Source organism: Canis aureus, chromosome 13, assembly GCF_053574225.1.
Source record: "Canis aureus isolate CA01 chromosome 13, VMU_Caureus_v.1.0, whole genome shotgun sequence".
Taxonomy (NCBI): Eukaryota; Metazoa; Chordata; class Mammalia; order Carnivora; family Canidae; genus Canis; species Canis aureus.
In genome coordinates this window covers 23211907-23229272 of record NC_135623.1, presented here as the reverse complement: position 1 = coordinate 23229272, position 17366 = coordinate 23211907, and the positions used below count along the sequence as shown (strand labels likewise).

The 17366-nt window shown below is 61.1% G+C and overlaps 1 protein-coding gene across 12 annotated transcripts in view; it reads left to right on the top strand.

Moving 5' to 3' along the window:
* PTPRF (protein tyrosine phosphatase receptor type F) overlaps positions 1-17366 on the top strand; it is an 86653-nt gene that overhangs the window by 55532 nt on the left and 13755 nt on the right. For 4 of the 12 annotated variants that reach the window (XM_077845357.1, XM_077845353.1, XM_077845355.1 and 1 more), the window contains 13 exons: positions 1161-1742; positions 1958-2094; positions 2496-2640; positions 6217-6522; positions 7083-7276; positions 10362-10388; positions 11731-11848; positions 11928-12506; positions 13140-13237; positions 13419-13672; positions 13762-13855; positions 14408-14623; positions 14949-15103. In XM_077845357.1, the coding sequence (XP_077701483.1) occupies positions 1161-1742; positions 1958-2094; positions 2496-2640; positions 6217-6522; positions 7083-7276; positions 10362-10388; positions 11731-11848; positions 11928-12506; positions 13140-13237; positions 13419-13672; positions 13762-13855; positions 14408-14623; positions 14949-15103 (2905 nt within the window). The remainder of the gene's footprint in view (positions 1-1160; positions 1743-1957; positions 2095-2495; positions 2641-6216; positions 6523-7082; positions 7277-10361; positions 10389-11730; positions 11849-11927; positions 12507-13139; positions 13238-13418; positions 13673-13761; positions 13856-14407; positions 14624-14948; positions 15104-17366) is intronic. The other 8 variants (XM_077845358.1, XM_077845354.1, XM_077845362.1 and 5 more) reach the window with 6 other exon arrangements.

The window sequence follows — 17366 nt, the reverse complement described above, 5'->3', positions numbered from 1 at the left end:
CTCATTCTCTTCTTACAAATGAGAGAACTGAGGTGCAAGGTCATGCAGGAGTCAGTGACAGGACGGGGACTTGAACCCGCGGGGTCTGATGCCGCAGAAAGGCCCCCGAGCCACGTCCTGGTGCCAGACCCTCAGCTTCATCAGCCTCATGTCAAGGCTGCAGTGAAAGAGTGGCCACAGAGAGTGGGCTCTCCACCAGGGCCCCAGGATGGGCATGCACACTCCTCCAGGCTCCGTGCTTCCATCCTCCTTCCTCAGACCCATCCTCCATTCTGCAACTAGAATGATCTTTTGAAGATACAAAGCAAGATCTCCCCACTGTTTTAAGAAACTGCCTTCCAGTGACTTCCCATTGCTTTCAGGGTAAAGAGCAGGATCCTCACTCCCCTTGCCTGGCCCTCCTGGCTCTGCTGGGTTCCTTCCGGCCCTCACCCAGCCCTCGCCGTGCTGGTCCTCTCACTGTCTGGGCCTCAGCTCTCTGAGGCCTTCGTGGATTTTCCCCAGCTCAGCCTCCCGCTCTCTGCTGTCCTCGCATGCGCCAGAGTCATCGTTACGGACTCGGTGCTTTCCACTCACCCTAGAATGTAAAGTCCACCAGAGCAGAGATGTGACCAACAGTGTGACCTTGTGTCCTCAGCCCAGCACCGCGCCTAGCACTTAGTAGGCACTTGATAATTGTGTAATGTTTGGCCTGGGATCTGGGACTGCTCCACCTTCAATTTGAGCCAAGCCACAGGTGTGTAGGGCCAGCAGCCCCGTCCAGGCTGTCTTAGGCACATCTCTCCCCGACACCAACCCCAGTTACACGTGAGGAAGCGCAGGCAAGCCCCAAAGGCAGACCTCTGCCTCCCAGCCGGCGCGCTTTCCATCTGCAGGGACCCGGCCAGGCCACGCCACCTCTGGGGCTGTTGTTAAGTGAGGAGCCAGTGAGTTCTGGAAGTGATGTGGGTAGACCCTAGATGACCGAAGGCCCCTGAGGGCTCTGACAGGTGTCGCCATCCCCCGCTAGGTGCCCTTTGAGGTCACCTCGAGCTCCCCAGGCCATTTTTCAAGGAGGCCCGTGAGGGCCAGCTGTACCATGGGTAGTTAGCACCCGGAGCAGGATTGGCCTCTGGGGTCCTGACCTCGGGCAGCTCTGAGCCTCCCGCTTTGTCTCCCAGCTCTGCCAAAACCTCCAATCGACCTCCTGGTGACTGAGACAACTGCCACCAGCGTCACCCTGACCTGGGACTCTGGGAACTCAGAGCCTGTGTCCTACTACGGCATCCAGTACCGCGCGGCGGGGACGGAGGGCCCCTTCCAGGAGGTGGACGGCGTGGCCACCACCCGCTACAGCATTGGCGGCCTCAGCCCCTTCTCCGAGTACGCCTTCCGCGTGCTGGCGGTGAACAGCATCGGCCGGGGACCACCCAGCGAGGCGGTGCGGGCGCGCACGGGGGAGCAGGCGCCCTCCAGCCCCCCGCGCCGCGTGCAGGCACGCATGCTGAGCGCGAGCACCATGCTGGTGCAGTGGGAGCCGCCCGAGGAGCCCAACGGCCTGGTGCGAGGGTACCGCGTCTACTACACTCCCGACGCCCGCCGCCCCCTGAGCGCCTGGCACAAGCACAACACGGACGCGGGCCTCCTCACCACCGTGGGCAGCCTGCTGCCCGGAATCACCTACAGCCTGCGCGTGCTGGCCTTCACCGCCGTGGGCGACGGCCCTCCCAGCCCCACCATCCAGGTCAAGACACAGCAGGGAGGTGGGTGCGGGCAGCACGCCGGCCTGGCCACTGCGGCGGGGCCTTGGGGGCTGGGGGAGGCTGAGGGCCTGTACCCCACCGTGCACGGTCACCTGGGATGCGGGACAGGGTCCCGGGGCTGTCTTCCCATGCCTCCTTTCTCCGGGTGCCACCGGCCCTCGTGGGGAACTGGCAAGGCTCACGGCGCCTGGCGTGGGGGTGTGGGGGTGTTGCAGTGCCTGCGCAGCCGGCGGACTTCCAGGCTGAAGCAGAGTCGGACACCAGGATCCAGCTCTCGTGGCTGCTGCCCCCGCAGGAGCGGATCATCAAGTACGAGCTGGTGTATTGGGCAGCAGAGGATGAAGGCCAGCAGGTGGGTGCTCAGCGGGGACAAGAGCAGGGAGGAGGGCTCCCCTGGATCCCGTAGGCTCTGTGCGGGGCTCCCCCGGGCAGACTTTCTGGATCCTGTGGTTGTACGGACATGGCCCCCAGGGGTGGCCCTGGGGCTCACGTGGCCAGCGTGGTTCTATAGTCTTTGTCCCCACTGCTGGGCGACAGTCCCTCGGTCTGCCCTTGGGTCTCTCCGGCTCTGCGGCTTACCTGGCACTCACAGAGCTGTTGTCTCAGATGCTCATGGCCACGGAGTCTGTGCAGTGGCCGTGTGATGTGGAGGCGGCCCTAGGCCACAGTGGGTCCACAGGGGCCAGCTGCAGCCCAGGTTGGGGAGCACCCTGTGAGGTCAGAGCAGTCAGTGAGTGCTCCCTGCTCTTCCAGCACAAGGTGACCTTCGACCCCACCTCCTCCTACACCCTGGAGGACCTGAAGCCTGACACACTGTACCACTTCCAGCTGGCCGCCCGTTCCGAGATGGGGGTGGGCGTGTTCACCCCCACCGTTGAGGCCCGCACAGCACAGTCCAGTAAGTGTCTTCTGAGGCTACGCCTCCTGTAGCTGGGCCGGGGCAGAGACACACACGCCCTTCTCCCTCAACCGGGGGGGTGGTCAGGTCTGCTGGGCCCCGGATGGGCTCTTGTCTGGGCTCTGGGTCTGGACTCACAGGGGCAGGTAAGTTCCCACTAGTCTGTGTCCAGGCAGTTGCTGCCCATGCCGTTCCCCACCTGACTTCTGTCCCTCCCTCCCCCAGCCCCTCACCAGGTAAGTTCTGTGTCTGTGACTCATCCCCCTCCCCCGCCCCCACCCGTCTGCGCTGGTCACACTAGCTGACTGGGCCATGCTCAGCGCTGGGACAGCCACGCTTGCCATGTCTCAGACATGTCCCTGCTCTGGCAGCTGTCCTCCTGCTCCATATCCCCACATCTCATCTCCCCTGTCACCTGCATTCCCTGCCTCATGCCCCGCACCACGAGAGGAACATGGGAGCTGTGTCATCACACTGAGCCTACGGCACGTAGGGACACGTCTGTGAGAACGAACCCGGGTGGCAGACTGTCCACATGCCTGCCTTAGGACCACGCGGCCTTCCACGTGTGGGGCTGCCTGCTGTGTGGTTATCGTATTCCTGTGTACGTGAGACTAGTGCTGTGGACCTGCGTGTGACCCTGTGTGGCCACCTGGCAGGGCCGCACCCGTATGAGTGTCTGGTGTGCCCCGGGATTGGGTGGCTGTGAGGCTCTGTGTGCTAACAGGGGCCATGGATATGTGGCTGGACGGGATCATGACATTGAGGCAGTTACAGCACATGTGACAGCCTTAATCACGGCAGTGTCTGTGAGGCGGTCCATGTGCCCCCAGACTGTGTAGATGCGACCCCACGTTCACGGATCTGACTTACAGGCACCTGCTGCGCTCCCACTGTGCCCATGCACGGAGCAGGGCTGGCAGCATGACCCCGACGTGGTCTGTACCTGCAGGGAATCCTAGTCTAGTGGGGCAGATAGATGTTCAACCTGCAATTATCCAAATGAGCTTTTAATTACATTTGTCTGAAGTGCTGTGGAGGAGACAAACAGTGGAGAGGTACTGGGATTGGAGCTTCATCTGGTCTGAGGGGGCCAGGGGGGCTTCCTTGGGTGATGTAGGCCTCACGCAGAGGGGCAGCAGGTGCAAAGACCCTGAAGCGGGAAGGCACTTAGTTGTGGTTTGGGATGAGCAGCAGGCCATGGCAGCTGGCCACGGGTTAAGAGGACAAGACAGGTAGGAGGGCTGACCCAGCTGCTGGGCAAGCATGCATGGGACAGCCCAGCGGGATGCCGGACACCAGTTGGGAGGCTGTGCAGGAGTCTAAGCAAAAGACGGCAGCTCAGATGTGGTGATGGTGGTGGATCAGATAGCCGTCTGGGGTGCCAGCTGCCTGGGACTCGGTGACGGCTTGGCTTTTGGATGCTGAGGGAAAGGAGAGCATCAGGCGAAGTCTGTGCTTCTGGTGTGCAGACCTGGGAAGAGGGCAGGAAGTAGGGCCAAAGCAGGCACCTCAGCCCGGGGCCTTGTGCCAGCCGTGCAGGTGGCGATGCTGGGCTAGGGGTGAGGGACTCTGAGGACAAAGACCAGAGGTAGTGGGAAATCCCAGAGAGGGGAGTGTCTCGGAGGCTGGAAGAAGAGAGCAGAAGGAACAGAGCCGATGCTGCTGCTGAGCAGTCAGGGCCAGAGGAACGCAGGAGGCAGGAGCGTCTGCTGGATGGAGGACCTGGGGCGAGGGTTGTGAGGCCTAGCCGGAGGGAGGGGACTGCTATAGGTAGAGGCTGAGTGCTGCAGGCCCAAGGATGGGCTTTTGTCTTTAAAGATAGGAAATTTTTGAACTTTTTTTTTTTTTTTTTTTTATTCATTCATGAGAGACACAGAGAGAGAAGCAGAGACACAGGCAGAGGGAGAAGCAGGCTCCCTGCAGGGAGCCTGACTTGGGACTTGATCCCGAGTCTGCAGGATCAGGCCCTGGGCTGAAGGCGGCGCTAAACCGCTGGGCCACCGGGGCTGCCCTTGAGCAGTTTAAACGTGGTGAGGAATGAGTCCATTTTGAGAAGTCGGAGAAGTCGAAAATTCAGGAAAGACAAGGATTTTGGAGGCTCAGGAGGTAGGGGGAGGGGACAGCATGGATGAGAGAGATCCACCTTGGACGGGAGAGCACAGCTCCCTCCTCGTGGGAAGCAAGGGCGGCTAAGCGAGATTGCAGTTGTTCGGTGGGTTTGGTAGCAAGAGATGGAGGGAGCTGCTGGTGGGAGGCTTCAGTTTTCTCTGCAAAGTGGGAGACAGTTGTGTGCTGAGAGCTGGAGGTTAGCGGAGCGTGGAGGAGGTTGAAAACGTTCTGTGTACAGCAGCAGAATGAGCTGGGCAGAGAAGAGAGGCTGCAGACAGCACACAGGGCCCAGGTGAGGCCACTGGGGACTTTGCACACAGGATGCCAACCTTCCAGGGCAGGCAACGCTTTTCCACCTGCCTCAGGACTGACCGCCTTGGAGAGGGCAGAGGGTTGGACCCATCCAGGGCTTGGCACCGGCCGGGCAGGGGCGTGGAAAGAGAAGTAAGTGAGGGAGTTGGGGGTAGATGGTGAGGTGCAGACCTCAAGGTCAAAGCCCAATATTGAGGGCGGTAAGGATGGTAGGCGAACGGGCGGAGGTCGCAGGGGGGCGAGGAGCCAGGGTGCTGCTGGGCACCTTGAGCAGCTGAGCTGGCACAAGGTGAGGGTCTGCGAGGGGGTGTGGGAGGCCACGTGCAGGGAGTAGGACCATCCTGAGCGTGGCGATACCCAGGGTGTGCCCACTGCGGTGCAGGGAAGGAGAAAGCCGTGGAGATGAGGGCCTCAGGGGCTGGGGAGGGAGGTGCCCAAGTCACCCTGGCACAGTGTGGGGCTGCAACTCCAGATGGTGAGGAAGCCACGTAACAGCACCAGGTTCCTTGGTGGGACTGAGGCCTGGATATGCCCCTGGGGGCGAGGGAAGGGGGCCCACATCTGCTTCCTGACCCCAGGGGACTCACTGAGGAAGAGCATCTCCATAGAGTACATTTTCTCTAGATTACCCAAGGCCATGGGCCTCCTTCCCGTACAGCCTCCAGTCTCAGGTTCCTAGTGGCTCCAGCACAGGCACCCTGTCCACGTAGGCACAGGCCATGGCTCTCTTGTGCCTGAAGAGCCACTAAGGCTGCTCGTCCTGACAGGAGCTGTGGGCACAGCAGCTAGAGGTTCTCCTTGCGTGGCTGTGTGTGTGACCAGGGGCCAGGGGCCCAGAGACCCAGGGGCCAGGGAATCATGACCCATGCTTGTGTGTAGCTGGCAGGGTTTGATGCAAGGTTTAATGCGAGATGGCATACGTGTGGGAGAGACCTTGTGTGTGTGTGTGTGTGTATGTGTGTATAGCCTGTGGTCCAGAGGGAGCTGGGCTGTCTGGCGGCGGTGGCAGCCTGCCTAGGACGGGCCCTGGGATAGCCACTCTGCACTCAGGGAGTAGCCTGCCTGGGTGAGTTTCCCATCCTCTGTGACTAGTCACTGTGCCCGTGACCCCCACCCTCCATCTGCCTGCTTCCCCCCATTTGTCTTCCCCAGCCCCCTCAGCCCCTCCCCAGAAGGTGACCTGTGTGAGCACGGGCTCCACCACGGTTCGGGTAAGTTGGGTCCCGCCGCCAGCTGCCAGCCGCAACGGCGTCATCACCCAGTACTCGGTGGCCTACGAGGCAGTGGACGGCGAGGACCGAGGGCGGCATGTGGTGGAGAGCATCAGTCGCGAGCACTCCAGCTGGGACCTGGTGGGCCTGGAGAAGTGGACGGAGTACCGGGTGTGGGTGCGGGCGCACACTGACGTGGGCCCCGGCCCAGAGAGCAGCCCGGTGCTCGTGCGCACAGACGAGGACGGTAGGCCTTGGCACCAAGGGGAGGGGCGGGGGAGGGAGGCACCCCTCCCAGATACCCCCACAGCACCCCAGGGCCTTCGCCTGGTACAGGCTTGGTAGCCCACGCTGGGGGAATGTAGCAGAGGGGGATAGCCTGTGCCCGAATCCCAGGCTTTGGGGCTAGCTCCAAGGCAGAAGCAGCGGCCCCTCCCGAAGGTCCTGGAGGTTGAGACTGGGGAGACTGGTGCAGGAGACGCTCAGAGCACAATCAACTAGACTCGGTCTTGGCCAGACATCGGCACGATGTGGGGGCCCGGGAGGAGATGGAACAGGTCGTGCTTGACTCCGGGGTGGCCGAAGGCCTGGTGCCTCACCACCACTCTCCCCACCAAGTGAGGTAGCTCAGGGCCAGGGTCGGCTGGGCTTCCCTGTGCTAGGCACCCGGGACAGACGGTCTGTAGAAGCCGTATCAGGGCCTTTCCGGGGGCAGGGAGTGCAAAGGCAAGGCCCTGGAGTGTGTGCTCCCCCGCAACTCCAGGTCCATACCACCAGGCCTGACTCTCCCCTCCTCCTGGTCCCCAGTGCCCAGTGGACCGCCACGGAAGGTGGAGGTGGAACCACTGAATTCCACTGCTGTGCGTGTCTCTTGGAAGCTGCCCGTCCCCAGCAAGCAGCACGGCCAGATTCGCGGCTACCAGGTCACCTATGTGCGGCTAGAGAATGGCGAGCCCCGTGGCCCACCCATCATCCAGGACGTCATGCTGGCTGAGGCCCAGGTGTGCCACTGGGAGGTGGTGGGTGGAAGGGTGAACAAGACCAGCCTGCTGCTCTACCTCTTTGGAGCCCGCGTCCCCTGCCTCCCCTCAGAGGACGGAGACACCCAGATACCCTGCTGCGTCAGGCTGGGGAGGTATCAGACCAGGAAGTCAGGGCTAGGTGCCAGGGACACCCCCTCTTTTGTCTTGGGTCTACCTGAGGCATGCCAGCCCAGGCCCCGCCAGCCCCATCTGCCCTGGTGACTGTCCCAGCCTGGCAGTCCCCTCTGTGACTAGCAGATACCAACACAGGCAGCAAGGAGCCCAGACCCCGGCTCCCAGTGTACACCCCACCCCGCCCCCGCCCCGCCTGGGCTTCAGCTCCCCCCGGACCCTCCTTTGTGATTTGCAGAGAGCACGTTCACTGTCGGTTAGGCTGGGATCTGTGATCCGCCTTCCTCCTCAGCGGTGCCGGGCTGGGCAGCTGTTCCCGTCCCATCCCAGCCAGGGCAGGGAGAGTGCTCCCGCAGTCGCCGGTCCCCGCTTGGCCTTTGGCCATGGCACTTTTGTGAACGGCTGAGCCAGGGTGTTGCTCTGTGCCTGGCCCCGCACAGGAGGATGGCTCAGCCCCTGGTGTTTACGCTCAAGATCTAGGCCTGGCCGCCAGCCTCATGTGTTCCTCTGTGTGCATCTGTTCTCCAGGGGATAATGATTTTTGCCTGTGAGCTTGGGGTGAGGTCCCTGGGGTGTTCCGAGCACTGGTTTGTGAATCAGGGCAAGAATCTGGGATACTGGTAGACTACATGAATGGCCTAGAATCTCCCAGGAAGTAGGTGGCTGAGCTTGGACAAGAACCGTCTCTGAACTCCTGGAAAGGGCTGTGAGTGCTGTGGCGAGTTTCCTCCCCAAATACTCTGCTGAAGAGTCCTAACACCTGGTGTGGTCTGCCTTCAAGGTGTCCCCAGCCAAAACCAGGGCCTTGGGAGGGGACCCACAGGGCAGCACTGAGCTGGCCCTGGCGGAGGGGGAGAAGGAGCCCAGATTCCCTTCGGAGACCACACGCCTTCCCCATCCAGCTTTCCAGCCCTACGTGGGCTGGGCCCAGGGGTGCTGGGGACAGATCCCCTATTCTACGTGCTGTGCTCACCCACATAAAAAGACCCCCTTCATGCCTCCGGCTGGGCTTAGCCCTCTGAGGCAACATTCCTCTCTGGCCAGAGGGTCCTGTCTTCCTCTCCTCAGCCTGCCCAGTGCTGAGGGGGTACGGGGGTGGAGGAGGCGGACATGCGCACCCGCCTGCATTCCTGGGGCAGGTCGAGAACTCCTCCTGGAGCCTCCACGACACACCCGCCCAGAAACATCCTGGGAATGGGCTCCCTCCAGCCCCTCCCATCCTAGGGGGCTAGCGACACAGCTGTGCCAGTGGGGTTACCCTTTCAGGTGCCCCTTCTGGTTCTAAGTGGTCAGAAGGGAGCTGGGCTATGGGAGGAGGGACACCGTCCTTGTGACCTCAGACATCCCACAACAGGGGGGCAGACATGAGCTCCAGGCTCCAGGAAATCCAGCTGAAGATGGAGGGCCTGCCCTGTGACTCCCTGGGATTGGGTCATTCTGCTCCAAGCCTGGAGGAGAGCAGATGGGGCCTGGTCCCCAGCCTGGCCACAGGGCCCAGCTGTCCCCTGACCGCCTTGTCAAGGACACCACGGCCTGTCCTCCTTTACCCAGCAGCTGCCCCACCTGCTTAGGCCAGGGGTCTCCTCAGTTCTGGAAGTACCATGGGGGTCACACCCTCCTCAAGTGTGTGGCCAGACCTGTCACCTTTTATGTATTGGAGTTGTACACTCCATCTCAGGTCTGTTCTCACAGCATGTTTTCCTTCCCTCCCTCCCTCCTTCCCTCCCTCCCTCCTTCCCTCCCTCTGTGTCTCCTCTCTTTGGCTGTGTCCACCTCATCTTCTCCCTTCCGCCACTCCCTTCCATCCTCTGTCCTTCCATTTTGCTTCACCCGCTTTGTCTTTCCTCCTCCTCACTCCCTTTGCCTCCAACACGGGAGAGGTGCTCTGTGAGGACCTTCATCATGCCCAGGCCTGGCTTGGACAGCGAGAGGTTCCCCCCATCCCCCCGATGGGGAACCTAGAGCAGAGGTGGGCCCAGCCACACCCTGGAAAGTGGACATGGCCCGCAGGGACCCATCGATGGCCTCCTGCCATATCCTGTCCCATGCCCCTTTCAAGGCCTTTCCAACGGCTTCCCAGAACAGGAGAAACCGGGGTCCGTGGACAAAGGCCACACCAGCATTTCAACGAGGGTGGTTGGGCCAGAGGACCCCATGGTACCTCTAGCCCGGAGGTGTCCTGAGCCACCTCCCTTTGCTGTGCTGGATGCTGGCCAGCTTCAGCTCTCTGGTGCTGCAGGACCCCAGAAGGGACACCTCACTGCCTCTGCCTAACTAGCGCATCTGCGTGCACTGTTGCCTAAAGAAGAACGTACGAAGAAATAGCAACTTTGCCGGCCCTCAAGTATGCCTTCCTACCAAAATGAGATCTCGGGCACCCCCAGGAGGAACACGGGTCTGACTGCTTCCCTTGTGCCTGTGGGGAAGGGCCCAGACTCCAAGCTTGGCACTCACCCTTTCATCATCATGCTGGCCAGCCTGCCCCCGACCTCCTGGCCCGTGCAGCTCGTCACCGTTCTGGGGATACCCTCCTGCCCGGGCCAGCTGTACTCTCCGTCTCCCAAGTGGGAGACTTGGGAAAGTGAAAGGAGATTGAATAGTCACCGTGACTACAGGCATTTAGGCCAGACTCTCCCAGAGGAGTTGGGGGTCTTCCCCTAAGTCTGGCGGCCTCTCCCTCAAAGCATCTGTAGGCAGCGCTCCCTGGTCCCTCTGTGTCCTGGCGCCCTCCCCCTTCAGCCTGTGTGCCCTCCCCGGCTCCCTCCTCTCCTCAACCCTGGCGCATCTGTGGATGGGGAGTGGTCCTGGGGTGCTACCCGCCAAGGGCAGGCCCTTCAGAGGCCCGCAGCCTCCCTCTGCCCTCCCCGGGCCAGGCCCGCTCTAGCCAGAGTCCTTCACATCCTGTCTCCCTTTCTCTCCCTCCCGCGGTCAGTGGCGGCCAGAGGAGTCCGAGGACTATGTAAGTAACAGGTGTGCGAGCGCGGGCGAGACCTGGGTCAGGCTGGGCTCGTGGGACACTCCCCTCCCCCGCCTTCTCCCCCAGCCTGAGCCGCCAAGATCCGCAGGGCACCAGCCACATCCGGAGAAAATTGGCGTTTAGACTCAGGCGGCGAGCTGAGCAGCGATTGGCATTTCCTCTAATCCTTACTTCTCGCCTGTCGAGCGGCAATTTCAGGCCAGTGTTTGTGATCGACCAGGGCCTGGCCCCTGCTCTGGCCAGACAGGGATGGAGTTAAATCCGATCCTGATCATTAGGCCTTATTGATCCCTGGAGTGAAAAATCACCTGCTCCTGGGCCCAGGCTGGGAGGGAAATCAGGGGAGCCGGTTCCGGCATTGGTGCATTCTGGAGCCCCAGCCCTGGACACCCTCCAGCTGGGGCAGGAGGGTGTCTGCGAGGGGTGGGTGGTGGCTGCAGTGGCCCCACCTGAGACTCAGAGCTGGAGGGACACCAGGGTTGGCGGTGACAGCTCTGTTCCCACTGCTCGGTGGTTCCCTCCCTTCCCACTCTGCCCTCCATGTGGCGTGGCTTGGCCTTCTGTGATGTTTGTCCGCATGTTCTGGAAATAATGCCTTGGCTGGAGATGGGCATAGGCAGGGCCTGCCAAGGCTAGGAGACAGTGCCCTGGCCGACTCCTTGGGCATCACCCGGGAAAGTGGGGAAGTGTGTTCCCCACGGTGGGGGTTTTCTGTCTTCCTCTGCTTTCTTCTTGTCTCACAAGGTATTGTGAGCACACGGTGTTCACAGAGCCCTTTCCTACGTGAGGTCGCATGGGGTCCTGACTTGGTCCTGCAGGGTGGGACCTGGGCCCACTCCACCTTGCTTGTGGCTGTGGGTGTAGATGGGTGTGTGTGTGTGTGTGTGTGTGCGCACACCCGTGCAATGCAGTGGCCCTCTGCCTGCTTACACAGGAGGAGCTGTAGGCTGCCTGCATGTGCGTGCCAGGAACCACACAAGGTGCTACGTGCGTGCAAAGCTCTATGCCCTGTGTGTCATGTAGGCACAGTGCAATGGAGTAGAGGAACAGTGTAGCCCTTTGTTTTTACCTGAGAGGAAGAGTGAGCTGTCTGGTGCAGGCGTGCAGCTCCCGGGATGGGCGGGGGACCTCCTGGGCACACATCCCACCTGCCCGCCCTCCGCGTCCAGCAGAATCCAGCATTGCACAGCACCGCCACCCTGCCCCCCAGGACCTCTGGCCCTGTGTGCCCCAGCCACTCCCTGCCGGCTAAGGTCCTGAGGGGCTGGCACAGTCTGGCCTCCTTGCTCCTCTGTGATGGGAATGGGCCCCTCCTCCTCCTTAGGAAACCATAATCAGCGGCCTGACCCCAGAGACCACCTATTCCATTACCGTCGCCGCCTACACCACCAAAGGGGATGGTGCCCGCAGCAAGCCCAAAGTTGTCACAACGACCGGGGCAGGTGAGTGGGGGCGGTCCGGGACAGCCGAGGGCGGGGGCAGCGAGGCGGGCAGCACCAGAGCCAGTGCGTGGTTGTTCAGTCCCAGGCCGGCCCACCATGATGGTCAGCACCACGGCCATGAACACCGCACTGCTGCAGTGGCACCCCCCCAAGGAGCTGCCAGGGGAGCTGCTGGGCTACCGGCTGCAGTACCACCGTGCCGATGAGGCAAAGCCCAACATCCTAGATTTTGGCAAGGACGACCAGCACTTTACAGTCACCGGCCTACACAAGGGAGCCACCTACATTTTCCGGCTTGCCGCCAAGAACCGGGCTGGCCCGGGAGAAGAGTTCGAGAAGGAGATCACGACTCCCGAGGATGCGCCCAGCGGCTTCCCCCAAAACCTGCGCGTGATAGGGCTGACCACCTCTACCACGGAGCTGACCTGGAACCCCCCGGTGCTGGCGGAGAGGAACGGGCGCATCACCAACTACTCCGTGGTGTACCGTGACATCAACAGCCAGCAGGAGCTACAGAACGTCACCGCCGACACCCACCTCATGCTCTCCGGCCTCAAGCCGGACACCACTTACGACATCAAGGTCCGCGCACGTACCAGCAAGGGCGCCGGCCCACTCAGCCCCAGCATCCAGTCCCGGACCATGCCCATGGAGCAAGGTGTGTGCTGCCGGCACATGGCCGCGCCTGGGGATCTCTGCTCTCCTTCACCCACTGACCTCTGGCGACTGTGATCCACCAGCCTCTGCTGTGTGACCCTCCAATCTCATAACCATGACCACTAACCTCTAGCAAACAGGTGCCACATTCTCGGTGTACAACCCTTGACCTCTGCTCTCCTTGACCTACTGACCTCTGCTGTGTGACTCCAATCTCTCGTGACCTTGACCCACTGATCTCTTCTGACCGCATCACCATTCTTGGGTGTGGGACGCTAATCTCTTGGGGCCATGACCCACTGACTTCCAGTGAACATGCTCCACCGTGCTCTGGTGTGGGATCACATGCCTCTCATGACCAAATCCCACTGACAACTGGTCACTGACCAGCACCTCTGGAGATCCTGACCACGGGTCCTGTGGCATCTGCCCGGCTCGGTACTCACTGTGAAGAGGAGTTTGGGCTGAGAGCTGAGCTGTGTGATTTGAAGCTGGCTAGGAGCGGGGTACCTGGCCTCTGCAGCCATTCCTGACCACCAGCCCTGACCGGCGTCTCTTCCTGGCAGGGAACCCATCACCCCAGCCTCGTTACACAGCCAGAGCTGATAACCCCCCCCCCCATTGTATTCCACAGTGTTTGCCAAGAACTTCCGTGTGGCGGCCGCTATGAAGACGTCTGTGCTGCTCAGCTGGGAGGTCCCAGACTCCTACAAGTCGGCTGTACCCTTCAAGGTGGGTGAGGGCCATGGCCAGCCAAGCCTAGCATGCACTCAGGCCTGCCATGGGCCATCCTGCGTGGGGGCGTTTGTGACGCAGTTTCCTGGTTAGGTGGCCACACACGCTCTGGCCCATAGGCCCATGACGGGGAGGCCCCCCCTAAACACACCGCCTGTCCCCGCCCCCTGCCCCACAGATCCTGTACAACGGGCAGAGTGTGGAGGTGGACGGGCACTCCATGCGGAAACTGATCGCAGACCTGCAGCCGAACACGGAGTACTCGTTCGTGCTGATGAACCGTGGCAGCAGCGCGGGGGGCCTGCAGCACCTCGTGTCCATCCGCACGGCCCCAGACCTCCTGCCACACAAGCCGATGCCCGCCTCCGCCTTCATAGAGGATGGTCGCTTCACCCTCTCCATGCCCCACGTGCAGGATGCCTCACTCATCAGGTGTGCGGATGAGGCCGTGCGGGAGAGGGCCAGGGCTGGTGACGCCAGTGTGGGCGATGACAGCCCTCATTCCTGCTCTGCCCACCCAGGTGGTTCTACATCGTGGTGGTACCCATCGACCGCGTGGGTGGGAGTGTGCTGGCCCCGAGATGGAGCACGCCTGAGGAGCTGGAGCTGGACGAGGTGCCTGCGGATGGGACAGGGCGCCATCAATGACAGCCCCATTGCATTGGTTGGCGGTGGCCCCAGTGACACCCCCAAGTTGGAATCACTGTCTGGCTGCTCTGGCCAGTAGCCTGGGCCTCTCTGGGGGCTCTGAAGCGGTCCCCTGGGAGTTTTCAGAAAACTCTTGGAAGGCTTACAGAGACTAGAGACACCCTGGAGGGTTTTGCTGAGGATCCCCCAGGACCTGCTCTGCAGGTCTAGAGGCTCCTGAGCCCTACCGACTGGGCAGTCCCAGCAGATTGGGAACCCCTGTCCCCTCCTCCTAGAGGTGCAGAGCCAGCCCCATCTGGTTAGGGTAAGGGGCAGGTTACCCAGAGGCCCTCTGCTCACAGGGCTGGCATGTCTCTATGCTGGTATGTGGCTTTATTCTGTGAGGACAAGGGGCAGGGCTAGACTCAGGCCCCTTCCATGGAAAGTGAGCCTTGGTCTCAGGCCAGGGAGATGTCAAGCCACAGGCCCCGGGGCACCTGGTCTGAGGCTCGGTGTGATCCCTGTGCTCTGCTCCGTCAGCTTCTGGAGGCCATCGAGCAGGGCGGTGGGGAGCGGCGACGACGGCGGCAGGCAGAGCGGCTGAAGCCATATGTGGCTGCACAGGTGGACGTGCTCCCCGAGAGCTTCACCCTAGGAGACAAGAAGAGCTACCGGGGCTTCTACAACCGGCCTCTGTCTCCGGACCTGAGCTATCAGTGCTTTGTGCTCGCCTCCCTGAAGGAACCCGTGGACCAGGTCTGCCTTAGCCACCTGGGCTCCCAGCACCCCGGGAGTAGACCATGTCAAGCACCATGGGATCCCAGACCTAGGGCTGCCCCAGAGACCCCAGACCTGCACTAGGGATCTCAAAAGACATCAGCCCCTAGGACCCGGAAGACTAGAGCTGATCCGGCCCTAGGGACTCAGTCAGCTGGCCAGGCTCAGGTCTGCCCCTTAGGATCCAGACCCAGTCAGCCCAGCAGAGCCCAGCCCCAGAGCCCTTTCTCCAGGTTTGGTGGGCAGACGGTGGGGGGTCTCACACTCAGCTCACCACCCATGCCGTTCCTCCACTGGGCCACAGAAGCGCTATGCCTCCAGCCCCTACTCTGATGAGATCGTGGTCCAGGTGACACCAGCCCAGCAGCAGGAGGAGCCTGAGATGCTGTGGGTGACAGGCCCCGTCCTGGCAGTCATCCTCATCATCCTCATTGTCATCGCCATCCTCCTGTTCAAGAGGTGAGTGCTGCACTCAGGGCTCTAGGGGACAGCCACCTGCCCCTGGACTCTGAGGTCCTCCCCAGCACGGTTCACACAGGTACAGGGCAGCCACCGCAGCCTGCACCTTCGCTCCTGGGCTCACTGGGGAGCCCAGAACAGCAGAAGCAGCGTGTGTACACATGCGTGTGTGTTAATCTAGGTGCGCCAAGGAGCCACAGCTTCACAGAGGGCTGGTTCACTTGCATCCCTGGGCACGTCTGTCCATCTGTGTCTCTGTTTCGGTGGATGTGAGCATGTCTGTCTTTAAGCTTCAGGACACTGCCCTCTCCTAGTCTCCTACCTCCAGCACTTCCTCTGCCACCATCCCTAGACAACTCCCTAGCCCGGCTCTCCCACTTAGGCCTAGAGAGGTGCAGACCCAACTGCAGGCCCACACACCCACGGACATTCACTTGGCGCCCGTGTATTGCGCTCCTGGTGTAACCACAGCATCCCCAGCTGTCGCAAACTCAATGTGTCTTGAACCTTCCCCTTAACCTTCCTCCGTGCAGTCCCTGCAACAAGGGGACTGGTCCCTCCACCTGGTTAGCAACCAGAAAGCTGGATGTCAGCCTCCTCCCTCCTCTTCCCTTTCACTCGGCCCGGTCCCTGAGAGTTCTGTCCCGAAGATGGCTGCACCTGCTCCTCCTCCTCTCCTGGTGGGCTCCCCGTGAGACGGTACACGTGCAGACATAGCTGGGGACCTGGCACACGGGGCTTCTCAGTCCTCTCGGGTGCTGGTAGCCACCTACCCCTTCTATCCATCCACCTACCAGCCTGAAAGGTACTTCCAAAGATTTGTCACCCACAGTTGTTTGTTTAAGATTTTATTTATCAGATCCCTGGGTGGCGCAGCAGTTTGGCGCCTGCCTTTGGCCCAGGGCGCGATCCTGGAGACCCGGGATCGAATCCCACGTCGGGCTCCCGGTGCATGGAGCCTGCTTCTCCCTCTGCCTGTGTCTCTGCCTCTCTCTCTCTCTCTGTGACTATCAAAAATAAATTTAAAAAATTAAAAAAAAAAAAGATTTTATTTATCTATTCATGAGAGACCCAGAGAGAGAGAGAGAGGCAGAGACACAGGCAGAGGGAGAAGCAGGTTCCATGCAGGGAGCCAGACGTGGGACTCGATCCTGGGACTCCAGGATCAGGCCCTGGGCTGAAGGTGGCCCTAAACCACTGAGCCACCCAGGCGTCCCTGTGACCCACAGTTTAAAACTTATCAGTGGCTCCCAAAATACAGCATGACCTCTATCACCTGACAATCAGGTGCCTGACTGGTCTGGCCCTTCCTGCCATTCCTGACCTCGTCACTGAGCTAACGCCATTCCCTGGCCGACCAGGGCTGTGCCCCCTCCACTCTGCAGTTTTCCTGCTCAGGCCCACCCAGCTGCTGCCATCCTTCGAGACTCCCTTCCAGGGACCCCTGGCTGGCTCAGTCGGGAGAACATGCATCTCTGGATCTTCAAGCCCCACATTGAATAAAGTAGAACTTACTGTATTTTTATTTTTATTTTTATTTTTTTAAAGATTTTTTTTTTTCATTCATGGGAGACACACACACAGAGAGAGAGGCAGAGACCCAGGCAGAGGGAGAAGCAGGCTCCACACAGGGAGCCTGATGTGGGACCCAGTCCCGGGTCTCCAGGATCATAACCTGAGCCAAAGGCACATGCCTTAACCACTGAGCCACCCAGGCATCCCTAGAACTTACTTTAGGGAAGGAAAAAAAAGACTCCCTTTCCTCCCTTCCAGGCTCTGGTGCCCACCAGACCCTCCTGGTCTCTGCTTCTTCCCTACATCCCTATCTGCCCCAGTGGGCACATCACTAGGACTGTGTTTCTAGCATCCAGCACACCACTCTGAGCCCTTAGGGCATGTCCGTGAACACTTGTCAGTGAGGCCGTATTGGTTTGTATGTCTGAACGAGTCTGCACAGAGGAGGTCCTGTGCTCTGTGCCCCACCTACCCCTGACCCCTGACCTGGACCGAGGGCCCTCTTGAAGAGTTCATTCCTTCCTCCCGGGGTGAATAGGGACAGGCTTTCCTGGTCCAAGGCATGGAGACTAGAGGCGGCGGCCCAAGGAGTGCCCCGCACATCCCCTCATCCTCCTCCCTATCTCATCCGGGTCCTGGGGCCTTTCAGGAGAGCCAGCACCCTGCCTAGGAGTGCCACGTAGGTGCTGTAGATAGGTTCCTCCATGCCCCCCATGTCGCAAGAGGGCCTGAGTGCTTGGCAGAAACA